The sequence below is a fragment of the Gossypium hirsutum genome, chromosome A11, assembly GCF_007990345.1.
Source record: "Gossypium hirsutum isolate 1008001.06 chromosome A11, Gossypium_hirsutum_v2.1, whole genome shotgun sequence".
Taxonomy (NCBI): domain Eukaryota; kingdom Viridiplantae; phylum Streptophyta; class Magnoliopsida; order Malvales; family Malvaceae; genus Gossypium; species Gossypium hirsutum.
The window spans coordinates 1,168,327-1,187,171 of NC_053434.1; the positions used below are offsets into that span (position 1 = coordinate 1,168,327).

General features: G+C 33.7%; 3 protein-coding genes across 9 annotated transcripts; all 3 read right to left on the reverse strand.

The window, feature by feature from the left end:
* Positions 1 to 1,159: 1,159 nt before the first annotated feature.
* Positions 1,160 to 3,773, reverse strand: LOC107904595 (uncharacterized). Of its 4 annotated transcripts, none has more exons than XM_041080470.1 (2): positions 3,661 to 3,773; positions 1,160 to 2,432 (listed from the first exon to the last, which is right to left on the reverse strand). In XM_041080470.1, the coding sequence occupies exon 2, from the start codon at positions 2,050 to 2,052 to the stop codon at positions 1,474 to 1,476; it is 579 nt and encodes a 192-aa protein (XP_040936404.1). In that variant the 5' UTR covers positions 2,053 to 2,432; positions 3,661 to 3,773; the 3' UTR covers positions 1,160 to 1,473. The 4 variants fall into 4 exon arrangements, with proteins under 4 accessions (XP_040936404.1, XP_040936405.1, XP_040936403.1 ...); XM_041080471.1 differs by having other exon boundaries at positions 1,160 to 2,429; positions 3,661 to 3,748; XM_041080469.1 differs by having other exon boundaries at positions 1,160 to 2,429; positions 3,477 to 3,748.
* A 1,484-nt stretch (positions 3,774 to 5,257) lies between these two features.
* LOC107923260 (6,7-dimethyl-8-ribityllumazine synthase, chloroplastic) lies at positions 5,258 to 8,820 on the reverse strand. 4 transcript variants are annotated; one of them, XM_041080472.1, is made up of 8 exons: positions 8,587 to 8,820; positions 8,039 to 8,142; positions 7,798 to 7,893; positions 7,291 to 7,386; positions 7,103 to 7,181; positions 6,413 to 6,459; positions 5,982 to 6,041; positions 5,258 to 5,375 (listed from the first exon to the last, which is right to left on the reverse strand). In XM_041080472.1, the coding sequence occupies exons 1-8, from the start codon at positions 8,693 to 8,695 to the stop codon at positions 5,292 to 5,294; spliced, it is 675 nt and encodes a 224-aa protein (XP_040936406.1). In that variant the 5' UTR covers positions 8,696 to 8,820; the 3' UTR covers positions 5,258 to 5,291. The 4 variants fall into 4 exon arrangements, with proteins under 4 accessions (XP_040936406.1, XP_040936407.1, XP_040936408.1 ...); XM_041080473.1 differs by having other exon boundaries at positions 5,258 to 5,459; XM_041080474.1 differs by having other exon boundaries at positions 5,258 to 5,459; positions 5,966 to 6,041.
* Positions 8,821 to 9,952: 1,132 nt separating this feature from the next.
* Positions 9,953 to 17,240, reverse strand: LOC107924755 (UDP-N-acetylmuramate--L-alanine ligase). The gene is made up of 14 exons (XM_016855337.2): positions 16,790 to 17,240; positions 16,496 to 16,701; positions 16,304 to 16,374; positions 15,766 to 15,854; positions 15,620 to 15,670; positions 12,876 to 12,971; positions 12,694 to 12,770; positions 11,956 to 12,145; positions 11,420 to 11,494; positions 10,959 to 11,209; positions 10,803 to 10,872; positions 10,628 to 10,723; positions 10,439 to 10,517; positions 9,953 to 10,339 (listed from the first exon to the last, which is right to left on the reverse strand). The coding sequence occupies exons 1-14, from the start codon at positions 17,087 to 17,089 to the stop codon at positions 10,275 to 10,277; spliced, it is 1,716 nt and encodes a 571-aa protein (XP_016710826.1). The 5' UTR covers positions 17,090 to 17,240; the 3' UTR covers positions 9,953 to 10,274.
* Between the last annotated feature and the right edge of the window lie 1,605 nt (positions 17,241 to 18,845).

Genomic DNA, 18,845 nt, shown 5'->3' on the forward strand with positions numbered 1-18,845 from the left:
TGGCCACTATTTTAGAATTGACATTGTATTTTAGTCATTTTACTAAAAAAATAAGTAAATTAATCTATATACAATAGATTAAAGTATAAATTATTCATTGTATGCCAGCATGATGTACATGTAACACGTCAAACGTTATTATCTGGTTATTCTATCAGTCATGCCAGTTTTTAACAATACAAATAGATTAAATTTTAAACAAAATGACCAATTTGCTCTTTGATATAATATATATGGACTAAATTACTCCTTTTTAGTAGAAGGAGCAAATACAATTTAACTCCCAATATAAGGGACTCTGTGTACTTTTACCTTTTTACTCTATTTAAACTACTAGTTGAGTTGGTGTTATTACGACTCATTAACTTAATTAAAAATTTATTAAAATAAATTTTTTATATAAAATAAGTTATATTATTACAAGTTATTTTTGTCTATTTGTATTTTACATAAATTAAATTTGAACTTAGGACAATTGTAATCTTTATGTTTATTTTACGATTAATTTTTAAGGTTTATAATTGCTTCCGCCAACAATATTGCTTCCAAGGACACAATGAATTTTAAATCTTAATAGACTTTTAATCAATATATTTATTACATTTTTTCACTCATATCATAAGTGTGTCATAATCTAGTAATAAGAAAAACTTTGTATCTATATAATATCAATCTCATTGATATTGCCAATTTAACATTTGATCAATTGGTACCGTTGCTATTATAGCAACTAAGAGGACGTCACCTTAAGTACATTTAAACACATTTTCCCTCTTGTTTAAGCACTAAAAAGAGTTATAACTAGAAATAGTTATTATATCAAAACTAATCTCATTAATAGTACCATAACTTCATGAAAAATAAGTTCGGTTTTAAAAAAAACTCTAATTTAACTGGATTATTATCGAATCAAACCATAACTTTAAAGTAATCAAATTCCAATATTTTAATACTTTATTTGAATAGCCCGTCAACTGAGTTATTCTTTTTTCTAATTAATATCGAAAATTTCAATTCAAACTCATTTTTGAGCATAAAATAATTAAAATAGACATCGCACGCTTATTTTTTACTAGATAATTGAACTTAAGCCAACTACTTCGAATAATTCGATTTTTATCACAAACGGAATTCAGCTTAACAAGGCTTTAATAAAAAGTAAAAACAAAATATCAAGCCTTGAATAAATTCAACATCTCAATCACTTGTCTAATACAATTAAGCATCAATGAACTGAGATGGTGAGAGCAAGTCATTGATGCATGCCTCACAAAGTATCTTCAAAACCATTCATGTTGGGCAGAAAAAAACACTTGATGAAATGGTCAACAACAGCATGATGGTGCAACAAAGGTTGATTACAGAAGAAAAGCAGCTCGACTAACAGAGTCATCAAAGATATATATATATACATACAAAGCCATTATTCAGATTTTGAGAGCAAAGGTTTGATGTAGCAACAAACACGCTTGTCTAGCCTCTCAACATCCCGTTGAGGACGACCGTGTTTACCTCTGCATTCTCTGTAATCCGAAGTGCCGAAACAGCTTGCGCGGCGATAAGACCAGCTGAAAGTCCTGCAGTTCCCCAAACACTATCCTCAAAACATGGTTCAATCAGATCCCTTCCGTAGTCTCCACATGAGAAAGACCAGTCACTGTTTCCGAACATTGCCCACTCACATCCAGCTCGATATGATGCATTAGTGACCAAACCTTTTGAATGAACTTGATGGGGAAGGCTAGGACCACTTCCTCCATTGATAAATAGATCGAAATTGCCAACATCATCAGTGTCTTCACCAAGTAGGACATGCAATGCAACCGCCTCAGCAATTGCAGCACCTTCTTCATCAAGCCTTTGTTGTTCTTCCTTTTTCTGCTGTTTTTTTTTCTCTAGTTCGGAACGTATGGCGGCAGAAGTAGCAAGGGCTTTCTCTAAGCGCCTTTTTTTCTTCTCAGCCTGTTTAATACGATCCAACTCATCCTTCACTTGCTTCTTTTTTGCTTTTCTCACGCCCGGTCGCACTTTATTACAAGCCTTGTTATCCATGAAACTTTAAAAAGGTTCCCCTAAATTGTATATTTTTCCCTATATAGCTGTCTTTTTTTCCTTCTTCTATAATTGTATTCTAAAAAAAAGCTTCTGATGCTACCTATATAGTTATATAACACCAAAGACTACACCCATTCAGGTATGTAGGAGTATCTCATCTTACGGACAATGCAATCCCAAACAGAAACAACAGGGGAACAAAGAAGAGCATAATGGTAAGCTTTTGCAGGCCCGTCACCCGGTAGCATCCTTCCTAATTTCCCACAACCTTTGCATTTGACCATTTTGTACCAATACTGAGAATAACCGATACGTTTACCCCGTCAAGAAAGTCGATAATCGTAGTCCAGTTCAAACAATTCACATGGTCTTCCCTACTGGTAGACAACATTTGAGTAATTAAACCATGAAACAAAAAATTAATTGCAAAAGAACTTGACAAACATTCACAGGAAAAGATGCAGATAATATGGATAAAAATACAAAGATAGCTATAAGCTGCTGTCTACGATAGTTAAAAGTTCAACCATAGAAATTCACCGAAGGATTCAACAGATTGTACTTATATAAAACCATCCAGCCTTTTCATAACCTAGTTAATCAGGTCATGGACTTATTGCAATTTAAATTTAGAAAGTTCTGGAACTCTAGGATAAGCAACAATTCAATGTTCATGGTATCGTTGTGAGTGAGACACAAAATATTTCAGCATATAAAGATGACTTCCATGTAAAAAACCTCTGGAACTGTAGGATAAACAACAAATCAACGTTTACAGTATTGGTGAGGCACAAATGATCAAAAGCATATAAAGAGTATGCGCACACAGCTTTCTCCACACAGTTCACAAAGGAACCTAAATATGTAAACAGAGTAAATTTGGGCAGAAAAAAGATACACGGCGAAATTAAAATGGAAAAGTAAGGCCAACATCATCGAAAAGATAATATACCCAAGTGACATCAAGCCAATTCTGGAAATTCTAACCAATCCTATCGTTTACTTAGTAAATCTTTGTAAATGGACTAAATCTGACTTAATTCTTCAAGTAAAGAATATGTAAAGGAAAATCGCACTAGCTAAAATAAGATAGCTATAGTTAATATTTTTTTACCATGATATATATCAAATCTCAATATCAGTTTTCCTTTTCTTTTCCCTAATATTCTAGAAAACCAAAGAGAAGCTGGATCTATATTCTATCCTATTACCGAAATGAAATCCCAAATTCAGATCGAATTTGTTATAGAAAGAAAGTGATCCATTCATATAAGATTCAGAACAAGACATATTTAATTAAAATAAATCGATTTAAACATGAATCAGCATCGGATCCCAATATCCGAAGATCAAAACCATACAAATCGAGAATCAAAACTGAAAAAAAAATCACCAAGAGAGAAGATTTAGATGAATCTAACCTTATCAAGAATGTCAATGGAAAAAAAAAGAAAAAAGAAGAGCCTCCAGCACTCCTTTTTAGTATTAATAAAAATTAAAAGCCAAAGCCAAAAGTAACTGGTTACTAAAGGTGCGTGTTTGGTTCTCGAGAAAAAAAAAAGAAAAGAAACTGAAAAAGGGGAAGGTAAAAACCCAACAACTAACCGGACATATATGAGTTCAGAGGTAGAGAAGCTGCGAAGGGTAATGGTTGTCTTTTGCCAATGGTAGTAGAACAAGTGTCGCAAATACTGTTTTGAGGGTAAATCTAGAACGTTTGACTTTTTTATATTTCGGTTAGTTTTTGGGTTATGCTGTCCGTGCTGTCAGCAACTTGACCACCAATTCGTGATGGGTCGTACCTAATTGTTGTGGGCTCGATTAGATGGGATAACAATAATAATCGTCTATTTGATTACTGCCGTTTCAACGGATGTGATTATAGATCTGAAACAAATTATGATAGAAAAAGGGTAAAATCGCTAAGGTACTAGAGACCGCTTGTATAGGGAAAAAGTAAAGTGAATTGTACATTTAATTTTCATTATTAAAAAAAAAATAAATTAATTATTATACGTTAAATCAAATGGTAAGTTAATTTAGTCATTGATATTAGTGTATATGTGACACATCACATGTTATTATCTAGTTATTTTATTAACCACACTAATTTTTAACAATACAAATGAATGAAATTAAAAATAAAATAATTTACTCTTTAATATAATGTATAAAGACTAGTTTGCCAATTTTTTAAGTAGATGGAACAAAATACAATCGGACTCCTAATACAAGGACCTCCGTGGTATTTTTATCGTTTGTATAACTGTATTGGATAATGAGTATTAAGAGTCAAATTATATTTTACTCTCTTTATTTATAAAACGAGATAAATTAATTTTTTACATATTAGATAAAAAAATTAATTTTTTGTTAAAAAATTATTTACTTATATTATTAAAAACTAAAATGACTAATAGAATAATACATGATGTACTATTAATACCTCACACTATTATACAAAGGTCAATTTTTAACTGTAAGAAAAGATGAAATTATTAATAGAACGACCAATTTATTCTTTTAAACTAAAGTATAAAGATTAATTTGTCTATTTTTTAATAAAAGAAGTAAAATACAACTCGACTTTTAGAACAAGGGCTTTCACGATACTTTTACACCGTTTTAATTAAACAATTTATTTATTGACCGATTGGTTAGCGATGAAAGTACCATGAAAGCACTGTTTTTGTTGAGGTAGGATCTAAACCGACTTTGAAGCTCTAAAAACATTATACTCTCTCCGACTCTTTTCCTTAGACCAATAAAAACTGATAATGATCGATATTAACCAGTACACAGAAGCGAATGATGACTGCTACAAATAGATATGAAAACCAAAATCATACATTATCAATACTATTACATTTTGTTTTAAAATTGATAATTACCAACGAATTATCGATACCATACCAACTATACTATCACCATCAATATTCAACTCAACAGACTGCAATAACCGCGCTCATAATTTAAACCCTTGCTAATATATACATGAGACTTGAGAGTACATGAGAGGACAAAATTGCAACCGTTTGGCATTGCGTTTGGCGCTAGAAAAGTGCTTAACCCCAAAAGCAATGCCAAACACACGGCTTTGGGGGTTAAAAGTGAGGTGAACAGTTGATAATAGCGATCATCACTTACCAATAATAGCAAAGCCCTTAACGAGCTCTCACACGAACCCGAAACAACATATAAATAAAAGAAAGCAAAAGCATTGGTCATTTATTAGATCAACAAGAAAATTCTGAATTACAGTTCCAGGATCCATCTATGTTTACCATTTTGCTTCTGTAAACTCCCCAGATAGAATGATCCTACAGCAACAACAGAAGTTCATCATGTAATGGATAATGCTACCACTACTTAAGATGGTGATCAAACAAGGAAGCCATCTCAATCTGCAATACAATCCAAAAGAAATTCAACTGTTTAGAAATCTAGAAAGGAACCAACAATAAGCACTTTTTCCTCGTTACTGTGCGTTAGCAACTTGTATGAGACAAAAGGAGCAATTTATCTGCCAATTTATTCAATAACAGAGAAGCAGAAGCAAGCAGATGCTGGGATTAAAATCCTAAACTTGAATACCACCACTTAAGAATGATTACATGGATCAAATTTAATATGTGCAATGCAAGCAAGCGATGCAGTGATATTATATTTTCTCACTTTCTTAAATCCTTTATTAGAAATAGAACACGTCAACAAAAACAAGCAAATTACGGAAAAAGAAAAATGAATGGAGAATTAAGGAGAAATCATGGACTTTCATATACCAATAATAAAGCACACTCTTCCGCTAAATTGGAATTACAAAGAAACTGAAAATCAAATACCAATAATACCAATAATAAATAATAAACATTCAAGCAATAACTGCTTCCGCTAAAGAATACTCCATTACCGTACAATCAACTCACCGCCATTAAAGCACACTCTGCACCTTTGTTCCCAGATTTACCACCAGCTCGATTTAACGCCTACAATTGTCATGTGAAATAATTACATAAAATTCCACTCTTGAAATCATTTTTTTTCTTCAATTGCATCCAAGAATAAAAGACGTCAACCCCTCTTACATTCAAATATATCATCTCAAAACTACTGTAAAGGAAATGACACATCAGGTAACATCAGACTGCCCTCACAGTCACATGTTGGTATGTATACAACCTACAAGTTGACCAGATTTCCCCTCCCTCTAACATTCCAAAATTCAATGTGAAGGAAACTAGAGAGTGTACCCCACTATAGCTGTTTGTGTAGCTCCAATGAACAAACTTTCTCACTTAACAAAAAAACCTATAGTTCTTAGTGTAAAATGATCTTTTATCCAGCTCCTGTATCATACCTGGTCCATGTTCTCGCAAGTCAAAACCCCAAATATGCAAGGAACACCTGCAAAGTTGATAAATTGCAGCTTCAAATCACAAGGAATAATAAAAAATGAAAAATAGAGGGAAGAGACCAATAGCCAAGTAATCAATGGGCAACTCCATTTTAATACATGAAAACTTCCATAAAACCATTTCCTACAGAAAATATTTTTTTTTTAATCTTTAGGGCATGAGATTGATAAAGACCTTAATTAACAACTGCCACATGAAAATTTGTCCTCCCAGTTTGAAAGGAGGGTAATTTTCAACTTTTAAAAAGAAAAGAATCTTGCAATGTGGTCTCTTCCGCTTTCTAATTGAAACAATTTGGAGAAAATAAACAAAATTTGCAAGATTAAAATTTTCAAACATTATGAATATAGGGTGAAAAGTAGGAGTCCCCTTGAAAAGAGCACATACTGAAGATGGTATACTTCAGTCTAAAAACAAACTGTAAGCATAAAACAAAGTTCTTTATAACTTCAACAAAGCTTACAATATTAACGGCATGAAAAACATTTAACTGCATATGCCTTTGATTAATGAAAATCTAAATATTGTCTTAATTCATAGTTGAGATGCCAACAGCGATTTACTCTTGAAGCCATGGTAGCATTTTACACGAAATGGGTTAATACAAAATAACATTAAGCATGAAGATTGACCTGAGTTTAGGCCAGCTGAAAGCACCCCAGATGCTACAGAATTAGCCACAGCGTCATAGTGAGTAGTATCTCCTCTTATCTGTTGGCAGAATTAACAGATTTCAGCAAAATGTACTCAGAAAAGACCCACCATGAGCAGATAAAAAGTAATATGAGAAGATCTCCAACAAATACGAAAGAAACCATACCACAGCTCCAATGCATAAAATTGCATGATAATTTCGAGACTTGCCCAGTCTTTCTGCAACAATACCTATTTCAAAACTACCCGGGACCCAAACAACCTGATAAGAAAGTGAAGAATCAATCAAGCCATCCAAAAAGTTGGCTAAAAATTGTCAAAATATTAATTGAAAGATTTGGTCGAAAGATTCATATGCTGCAAAAGGGCTTGTAATAAATAAGATGATATACAGAGCAAATCATGAATCATAGAAGAAAAAGACTCTGGTAGCATTGCCATCAAATGAGAGAGGCAGAGATACGCTACTCCTATATCCTAGTCTTTTGAGCTGCAATTGACTAAATAATCTTAGCATTTGCAGCCATAGTAGCAGAGAAAGCTCAGACGTGTAGATAGATACAAAGAAAAAGCAGACATCTAACCTGAGACAGAGATATGAGATAGCATGATATTAAAGAAGACTTTTAGTTTAGTAAATGAAGTAGAAGGGTGGTTAGTGGTTGTTACACACATCGATGTCTTCTTCATTAACTGAATACTTTCTGAAAGTGTCCAGAGCTCCCTCCAAGAGCGGCTTTGTCACAATCTCATTGAAACGGGCGACAACCTTTGACAATGTAATAAAAAATTGAAGAAAACAATTACCATAGTAATAACATAATAGTATGAAAACAATCGAACACACAAAAAAAAGAAGGTAAAGTCGATCTTTGACATTGTAGTTGCAAATGACGATTAAAGAAAAAACTGACCACGGCAAAGCGAAGGCCTTGAGTTTTGGTAACAGATCCCACCAAATGGCGGACTGCAGCCGTTTGTATAGAGGAGGAGCTCTGCTTCCTATCCACCACAAATCCTGATTTTATCAATATATATTAGTAATTATATCCAATAATCCAAAGCAAATATTCTCTTCACTTTTCGCTGTAATATAACGAGTTCCAGAGAAGATAATTAATAAATTTTGGAGCCAATTATTTACAACGTTTCCTGTAAATTCAAATACCAATTGCAAGTCCACGAAAACAAAACTGAAGATGTTTGAAAACGTGAAAATAAGTGTCTTGCTTTAATTGAAGTTTTAATCTCAATTAAAACTGCAGATGTTTGAAAACGAATTCTATGAATTCCCAGGATGAAAGCGAAAACAAACCCCAGAGAAATTCCCAGCCTCGTGAATCGAATCGAAGGATGACAACCTTATAAATTTCCAAAACAATCTTAAAAAAAGCTGAGATTCAAGTTTTAATTGAAGCACCGGTAGGACATGAGATTCAAGAAAATAATAAAGAAAGATAACCTTGGAATTGAAAGGAAGAGGAAAAGGAGAGAGCCGTTGGCTTGCGGGGCAAAATGGCAGCAGAGGACCTACTCCTGGGACTTGGGAGTGAGGAACACACCACATCCATTTCCACTTAAGATACGCTCCTGAATCCAACAGCAACCATTTCCATTTAAAGCCATTTCCTTCTCTTTCCTCTCTGTTCTTCTCTGCAATGTTCTATTTGACTATCGATTGCTGCGCCTCCTCTCACTGCTTTAGCCTTCTAGCCTTTAGCATACAATAATAATTGGGAATCAACTAAGGAACAAAAATGAAAGATGGGCTTACAGGAGTGATAGAGAACGGGCTCTACAAGGATGAAGGCACAGTCAACAAGGTTGATGGGCCAGACAGAGACATGAAGAGGACGAGCCCAAGAGGAGAGGGTGAATCAGCTAAGTAAAAACAGAGAATCTAACCAAGGAATTTACAGCACAGCCTGCTATGAGCTGCTGATAGGTATTCATAAATAATTAGACAGTACTTGTAATAAACAAATATTTATATATATATGTATATTTATATTTGAATATAGCGGCTTGTTTCTTCTTCATGAATGAAAAATCGGAACTTCTCTTTTTCTCGATCTCTATCTCCATCTCTATTCTCTTCTTAATCTTTCAATCATCAATCTCCATTAAAATTTCACAGTCAAGCTGTGACAATGTCTCCACCACTCCTTTTAGTGTTAACAAAAGTTAAAAGCCAAAAGTAAGTAACTGGGTACTAAAGGTGTGTGTTTGGTTCTCCAGAAAAATAAAAAAAGAAACTAAAAAACGTGGGAGAGAAAAAACAACTAACCAGACATATATGAAACAAAAAAATTTTTTTTTAAGTGATTGGACTTTTAAGTTTTTATTTCAAAACGACCGCTCTTTAAACTAACATCTAATTAATATCTATTTTTACTTAAAATTTTATTCAAAAACATTATTTCAATTTGGTAAACTACAAAAATAATCACTTTTGTTTGCCTCAAATTATATTTTAGTCATTTATGTTTGAAATATTATGTTTTAGTCACTTACGTTATTGTTTTGTTACGAAGTGATCACTCTCTGTTATCTTCCTAACGATGATCCTACGTGGCAACCCAAATATGTTTTAGATGCCAACTTGGACGTTTTACGTGACAATCTAAATTAAATTTATTTAATAAAAATTTATTTTCATCCTAGAAACTATACATCCAAGTTGACATTTAAAACCTATTTAAACTGCCACATAAGGCTGCTGTTAGGGAGATAATAGAGTTTAACGGTAGAGTGACTACTTTATAACAAAACAATAATGTAAGTGACTAAAACGTAACATTTCAAACATAAGTGATTAAAATATAATATGAGGCAAACAAAAGTGACCACTTTTATAGTTTACCCGATTTCAATTACATGGTGAGAATCAAATTCTAATGGACATTGATGCATTTTAAAAATACAATTTATAGTTTATCAATATCTTTTTCATATATTTATTTATAATTTAACCATCATCTTTTTTCTTTCAAATTTAATTATGAATAATAACAAAAAAACATTAAGATATTAAAATGTTATGTTCGAATACTGCCCTCTTAAGAAGAAGAGTACAATTTTTTCTTTGCTTTTGTCCTACTAGAGAATCTCTCTTTGCTTTATGCCAGTAATGGCTGCTTGTGCTTTACATTATGTAATGCATAATCTCTTTTGCAATTCATGCAGCAATTTAGGACCCACTGTATTGACATCACCTGTTCATTTCAAAAACAAAAAAGCGGCTCGATCAGATTAATTTTCCGTTTAAAACCTATCATAATGATATCCATCATCTTAACAATCGATCACCTCACCTGCACCGAGGGTCAATATAACGATTTCACGAAGAGGGTCCTTGCATATCTCAAGTGCTAGTTTATCGACCACGTCATCCTGGAAACGGTGAGGGACTTGAGAATCACAACGTATAAAAATAAACATTGAACACGTACGAATAAGGACCGAATTAAGGACATCCGTAAAGGCTTAAAGTTTGGTACTACCAGAGAGGGGATGTATTCGGATGGAGAACTGATGATTGAAGTAGCTAAATCCTTTCCACAAACATTCCGTGGAACTGCTTCTCGGACCGAATAAACCTGACATCACAAATCGGTAATGTGAGTACTGTTCCCGGAGATAGAAAGTTCAACCAAGGTGACTGATGTATTTGTGTACCGCTGTAACCACAACATGATCTGCGTGACTTAATGCAACAGCAAAATCATCCTTTAAAGCAGCTAAACGACTGCAAAACCGACCCAAAACTTTAAGTCATCTAAATTGTACAAATATTATTATATCAACAATTCATGTATTGTTTTAAGTGAATGCCTGTATGTATGAGGCTGGAATACCACCACTAGTCTCATTGATGGGAATCTCTGTCGTGCTGCTTGAAGAACAAAATATACTTCGGTTGGATGGTGTGCATAATCATCATATATATGACATCTGTGTATTTTTCCAATCCTCTCAAAGCGTCTAGAAAGACCAATGAAATCGAGCAAATGTAACTTTAAAGAGTTTATTAGTTCATGTACTTGTCTTTGGCCTTGTAAGAGTACCGTCACTGTGGCAATAACCTGCACAATATGTAATGGTAAATTATACTAAAACTAGGCAATAAACCTCTCGAAATTCAGCTAGAGATGAAAAGCTTAAGATACAGGTTGAAAAATAGACCGATATAAACATACAATCTTATATAATCCTTCTGAGTCAGAAGTTCTGACAACACAGAGAACATGATCACTAGAAGAAACGAAATTTAAAATCAGCGCCTTTTTACTCACAGCTAGAGAGTTGAGGACATTATGAGCTCCTGGAATCTGTAAGCTAATATTTGCCAGTGGCTGTCCTTTATGACACTGAAAGTTATAAAAAGAATTCCATAGAGTGAAAAACAATTTAAAAAGTAAAAATACATAATTACACACATGGAGGGTCGCAGCTAATTTGCATTTGTAAGCCAGGAAACATAAGTTTAAAACCATGAGAGATGATAAGTACCTCTCTATAATCACTATATTCTCGAACAATACGGATAAGTAGCAAACTACAAATTGCTGAATAAAATGACCAAGTTTTGTACTTGGTTCCTGAAGTGCTTATCTTACTAGGTAAAACAATCCAGTTCTAGTTCTAGAAGAACCACAGCTCAAAAAAATATGCAATCAATGTTTCTTAAAGGACTTGTAGATATTTTAAAAATCCTGTTACATACTTCTTACATCATCTCAAAAAGCAATCGAATAAAATTTGATAGCTTTCTCCAATTAGGTTGTCAAAGCAATAAAACAGCGAGAACAAAGAAATGTAGGGCACTTACAAGTACATAGTCACTGCCACCCTTTGAGTTGGGACAAATTGATGAAGCATGCCATTCGTTAGTACTTGAAATTCCGTAAGTTATTATGTTATAACCATCTACATCTGAACTTGTAACCAACATAGTTCCACTTGCATGCTCTGGTTTACTTCCTTCACTCGTGTAATCTAACAAGGAACGTGCACCAACACTGTTGGTTCCCCTCCAAAGGAACTCCCTCTATTAGAATAACAAATTTTATTGACTTCTGGATGTGCTATGCAAATGCATGCGGAAATTTTTTTATGACATAGCAGCAGACTTAGCATGAGTTTCAACCACCCTTACTAATAAAAGAGAATGATAAGTAATCACTGGTCAATGACAATATGCTAAAAGGAACTTTGGAGGTAGAAGTACCATGGATACCCCTATATTAGGAGTCAGATTGCATTTTATCCTTTTTACTCAAAAAAGGGACAAATTAGTCCTTTTACTTTAAATCAAAAAGCAAACTAGATCTTCCTGTTGAAAATTTCATCTACTTTTATTATTAAAAATTATTGTGATTGACAGAATAACCAAATAGTTACCTCATTCTAACGTACATGGACTAATTTTTAACAAAATGACCAGTTTGCTCTTTGATATAATGTATAAGGACTCATTTACCAATTTTTTAGTAAAATTCAACTTCTCGTAAAGATTCAAAGATATCACAAAATGGGATATGCGACAACATAGTTCAGCAAAGCATACTCATCCCCACATATGATGAGATGTCCACCCACTCTGATTCTTTTGAGGAACCTCCTGAAAAATGTTTTAACTGCTTCCTAAAAGACAAGAAAAGATAATTTCAGCTCAAACTAACCCGAGTTGCCAAAGGTTTTACAGCAAAACTATTGATAGCCATAATTATTTGACAATGAAGGACAAACCTCGTCTTGAAAAAAATCCACATGCTCCCACTCCACATTTGTTAGAACAGCTATGTAAGGTGACAACCCTAAGAAGCAGCCATCATATTCATCAGCCTGCCTCATACATTAAATGGAAATGTTACCATACAAGTTTAATCACATATCCGAGGAAACCCGACATCCTAATGTCTTATAGCCCATAGAAAAGGATGAAGAAAAAGTTATATGAACGAACTGTAGGAATATTCTGTAAATATTTTAAGAATATTTTATAGATATTTTTTTTTATTAAAATCCCTTATTTTAAGGGATCATATCTCCTAAAAAAAATACTCTGATTTCTACATGGTATCAGCTTAGGTTACGATTTCTTTTTCAACCTAGACCATGTCCGAAACTCCTTCTCCTACTTCGGAGATTACTTCGGAGATTACTCCTAATCTTCATTCTCAACCTTCAGAATTGCCATCTTGTTCGCCATTACCTGCAGATCTGTCACCTGTGAATGCTCCCATTGATTCTCCTGTAGTACCTATGACTAATTCACCTACACCCACTTTAAACACTCTTCCTGAAAATACACCTACTCCAATTGACAGTCTTCAAAAAACACCACCACCCAAACAGCTTCGTGTCTACACAAGAAAAAGAAGACATATCCCTGAGACTGTTTTGCAATCTGATTCTTGCCGAGAATTGGATTTGGGTCCAGCTGCCGAAATGGAAGAAGAAATCAGTAAGTCCACTACTCTAGATGACTTTCCTATTGCTATTAGAAAAGGGGTTAGACAGTGCACCAAGCATCCTATTGAAAAATTTACTGGTTATAATTCATTGATGCCGTCTTTTCAAGCATTTACAGCAACTTTGGATAAAGAACAGGTTCCCACAAGCATAGCTGAAGCTCTAAAGGATCCAAAATGGAGAAGGGCTGTTGAAGAGGAAATTTGTGCACTAGAGAAAAATGCTACTTGGACCATTACAGACCTTCCTCAAGGAAAAAAGGCTGTCGGCTGTAAATGGATCTTTGCTGTAAAGTATAACTCCAATGGCAGTATCCAACGATACAAAGCTAGACTAGTGGCCAGAGGTTTCACACAAACATATGGGATAGACTTCACAGAAACTTTTGCACCTATGGCAAAGCTTAACACTATTCGAGTACTCCTAAGTTTGGCTGTAAATTGCGATTGGAAATTACACCAACTTGATGTAAAAAACGCATTTCTTAATGGCAAGCTTGAGGAAGAAGTCTATATGCAATTGCCACCTGGCTCAAAGTCTATTGAAGGTAGCAACAAGGTTTGCAAGCTCAACAAGTCTCTATACGGGTTAAAACAATCACCCAGAGCTTGGTTCGAGAGGTTCACTAAAGTCATTCTTCAAAATGGCTACAAGCAGTCCCTTGCCGATCATACGCTTTTCATCAAGGTAACTTCTACAAATAAGAAAGCTATCCTAATTGTGTATGTGGATGACATCATTCTTACTGGAGATGATGAGGAAGAGATTAGCAATTTGAAGAAGTTGTTAAACAGGGAATTCGAAACCAAGGACTTGGGAAAGCTAAAGTATTTCCTAGGAATGGAGGTGGCAAGATCAAAAGAAGGACTTGTGATCAACCAGAGAAAGTATGTACTTGATTTACTCAAAGAAACTGGTTTTCTTGGCTGTAAGCCGGCTGATACACCAATGGAGGCAAACTTGAGATTCAATAAAGAAGATGAGTCCTTAGTAGACAGAGAGAAATTTCAAAGGTTAGTTGGGAAACTAATCTACTTATCCTTGACAAGGCCAGATATAGCTTTTCCCGTAAATGTGATAAGTCAACACATGACTAATCCTACTGAAGAGCATATGGCAGCAGCAAATAGAATTCTCAAATACTTGAAGAAAACTCCAGGACACGGCTTAATGTTTAAGAAGACACAAGACAGAACTGTTAAGATTTTTACAGACTCTAGTTGGGCTGGAGATCTCACTGAAAGAAGATCCACTAGTGGGTACTGCACTTTTGTTTGGGGTAACCTTACAACTTGGAGAAGTAAGAAACAATCTGTTGTTTCAAGAAGTAGTGCTGAAGCTGAATTTAGAGCACTAGCTTTGGGGATATGCGAAGGAATTTGGCTACTTAAATTACTAAAAGAACTTGGCACAAATCAGGAGGATCACTTTGAAGTTTTGTGTGATAATCAATCTGCCATTCAGATTGCCAAGAACCCAGTTCAACATGACCGAACAAAGCATGTTGAAATTGATAGGCATTTTATTGCTGATCAAGTCAACAAAAAGACAGCCACTCTTTCTTACATTCCTTCAGAAGGACAGATTGCAGACATTCTTACCAAGGCTTTGCCAAAACCTGTGTTCAATAAATTCCTATTCAAGCTGGGATTATACAATGTATATTCTCCAGCTTGAGGGGGAGTGTAGGAATATTCTGTAAATATTTTAGGAATATTTTGTAGATATTTTTTTTATTAAAATCCCTTATTTTAAGGGATCATAACTCCTAAAAAAAATACTCTGATTTCTACACGAACATCAATCATTTTGATCAATTTGAAAGAATATCATAAATAACCACTATTCCACAAGAAAGATATTCAAGTACTGAATTACTACCTCGATTTTACAAAGTTTTTATAACGAAATCAACTATTAACTCGAAGCAAAACCATCCTTATATGTACTGCAAATGTTCATCATGTTCATAACACAGGTTTAATCGGTCATAGAAACGACAACCAATCAAAGAATACCTCAAGCACAAAGTGCGGACCATCACCCCAGATTACATTTCCACCAGGAAACTGCAAAAAGGAATCCATTCGAAATAATGTTATAGATGAGACAAAATGCATAGCTAAGCTAGCTTTTGTACAAGTTGCAGTTTTGAAATGTTTGCCTGAGACACGTAAGCGCCTACTACAGCCATGAGATCATCTCCCATTGATTTCAAAACATAAGCAAGTAAAGCAGAAGTTGTACTCTTCCCTGAAACGTGTAACAGAAACTATGTGTTTATGGAAAAAATGATGAATATGAATGAAATAAAGCTATCTTCACTATGCTTCCAAAACATATCCATTATATATCTAATGAAATTTCAAATGTAAAATCTAAGCTACAATGAAAATTGAATGTTAGGCAGTATAAAGGGTAAAAGTACCGTCGAGGCTCCTGTACAAAGAGTCAGATTGCATTTTGCCCCCTTTATTCAAAAAATGGGAAAATTAATCCATGTACATTAAATTAAAAGAGTAAGCTGGCCCTTTCTATTAAAAATTCTATCCACTTCTACTTATGGGGATTAATTTACATATTTTTTAGTAGAAGGGGCAAAATGCAATCTAACTTCTAGTGCAAGGGCACACACCATACTTTTACCCAATATAAAGATGAAGCATAGCATTACAATAGCATAATAATGCAAGCCTTTATACCATGAGTTCCAGAGACAGCAATCAATTTGTGATTCTCGGTGAGCTTTGCCAACCAATAATCTCGTTTGTAACTGAGATATAAAGAACACAATAAGCACCAAATACTCTCCGCCATCAATCAAAACGAACCGGTAATTGTAAATTGGAAGAATTTAGGGAATTAAAGTGAGCTAATTAAAGCTTAATACTCACACAGGTATTCCAATTGATTTGGCATGTAAAACCTCAGCATTATCTTCACTAATAGCACTAGAAACAACAATGCAATTGGGGAATCTGGACCCATTTTCGCTTTGAATATTTAACGTAGAATGACCGATGTGCAAGCGTACACCAGCTTGTTGAAGCCCATCCATGAAACTGCTCCATTTTCTATCTGAACCACTAACCTCAAAACCCTAAAGACCACATCAAACAAAAAAACAATCATTTTTTTCTTTCTCGTGAACATCACTCTGTTAGTTCAAGAACTCTGCAAAAGCTTACTTGTTTAACAGCAATCAAAGCTAAAGCCGACAGCCCACAACCTCCAACACCTACGAAATGAACCCAGTTTTGTTGATTTCGATCCTTCAGATGTTCTATGTTGCAGTGTTGTTCCCTTTTGGTTGCACGAGTTTTTATAAGTGAGATACGACGATTCTTTTTCGAAGCTAAGATGCATTTCTCCAACACTGTGTTTTTGTGGCGTAAACCAGTTAAGTGGACTATTATTTTGACTTTCTCGAGAAAATTCGGCTGAAAATAGCGCGAATCGGACACCGACGTCGCGGGAGATGTGCTCATGTTTTTAGTACTGCAGTGATTTTCTTTCTTCTTTTTTGCAGCGAAAGTGGCGGATAACGAGGGACAGGTTTTATGATTTAGTCCTTCTTGACCTGATGGTTTAAATTCGGTGCCCTTGATGGCTAAAAGTGTCACTGAAGCCTTGGATGCGTTTCGCCTCTACGATTAAAAAAGAAAAAGGAGGAGGTAAATTAGCTATATCCAATGTTATTGAAATTGGGCCGGATTGACTCATCAGACCGTAAATTAGCTACTACACTGATCCGAAATAAAAGAAAAAAACGATTAACTCGTAAATCGGTTAAACTATGGTTGAACGCGAATTTTAAACCGAATAAACCAGTTCAACCGGTATTCATAACATTGGGGCCAAATATCCTGACCCAAAAGAAAGAAACACTTTTGACCCAAATCATGGCCCAAGTTCTATATTTTCTAAACCTAATCCATAATATTTCAGGCTGAAAAATGGAAAAAAATATGAAAAATAAAAAGGAAAGCAAGGGTCAGGTCGGGTGTCGAGAAAAATTAATATATATTGTTAAACTGATTTTTAACCGATTGTACCAGTTAGATTGAAAATTGATAGTTTTATCAGTTTATTATCGATTTTGTTTTAAAAATATTGGTTTTATCAATGAATAAATTGATCATTTTATTAAAAGTTTTATTCATTTTTACTAGTAACAGAAAGTCGTTGTACACCAATATGAGATACACATAGTATATCATGTTTCATCGTCTAATAATGAAAATTTAAAAAAAAAAAGATAAATTTAATTTTTAATCTAATGTATAATGACTAATTTACGTGTTATTTTAGTAAATGGACAAAATCCAATCTACCTCTTAATACAAGGGCTTCTATGATTTTTTAATAAAAAATATCAAAATTGTATATCAACTTTAATTCAATATTGAGTGTTATTCATGAACTATGATTCTGTATGATTTTATAAATGAAATCTTTATTTGATTCAATTCTCACAAATTACTAATAACATTATAGAATTAGCACTATTTACGTTGATGTTGATATATTGCCTACACAAATAATACGAAAATAAATATATGTATTTATTTTTTTAAATGTGTACAATGAATTAAAATCAAAACCTCCTGTGTTGGCTTGATGGCCAGTGTGTTTGTCGCCCTAAGTGTGGTTTAGGTTTGAATTGCGCTAGTCGTGTTATTGTTAGAGCTTTATTCTCCTCTTATATTTAAAAAAAAAGTTTCATGTATATATTTATGAATCACAAATTAAAGTTTATATATGTAAAAAGATTAAAGAAAATTAAAATTTATATTGTAAATTGAATTAAATGCAGGAAAGAATGGAAGTGATGAAACATGAAAATTTAGGAAAAGAAATTGGTTATGGGAATTGAATTCCAGTGGGCAGGACAGAGGTTTGAGTTACGTGGTAGTCATCATAATTATATACATCAACGAGGGTGTAATCGAATAAGGTTGAATTTAGATGTAATAAAATTGAATTTATTAAAATATTGAAAATTGATATTCAATTTAAGTTTGAATTTGATTTGAGATATTAATCAGATTATTCATATTTTAACTTTAAGACTGTTTATTCTATTTATATGAAATAAATTATTCAAATTATTAAAAATATTAAGAAAATAATTATTTGACAGATGTCTATTTCAGATACATTTACATGCATACAAGTAACATACATTGCTTTAAATAAATTGCAAATAAATGGTTAAACAGATGACATAAGTCATTGTATTTT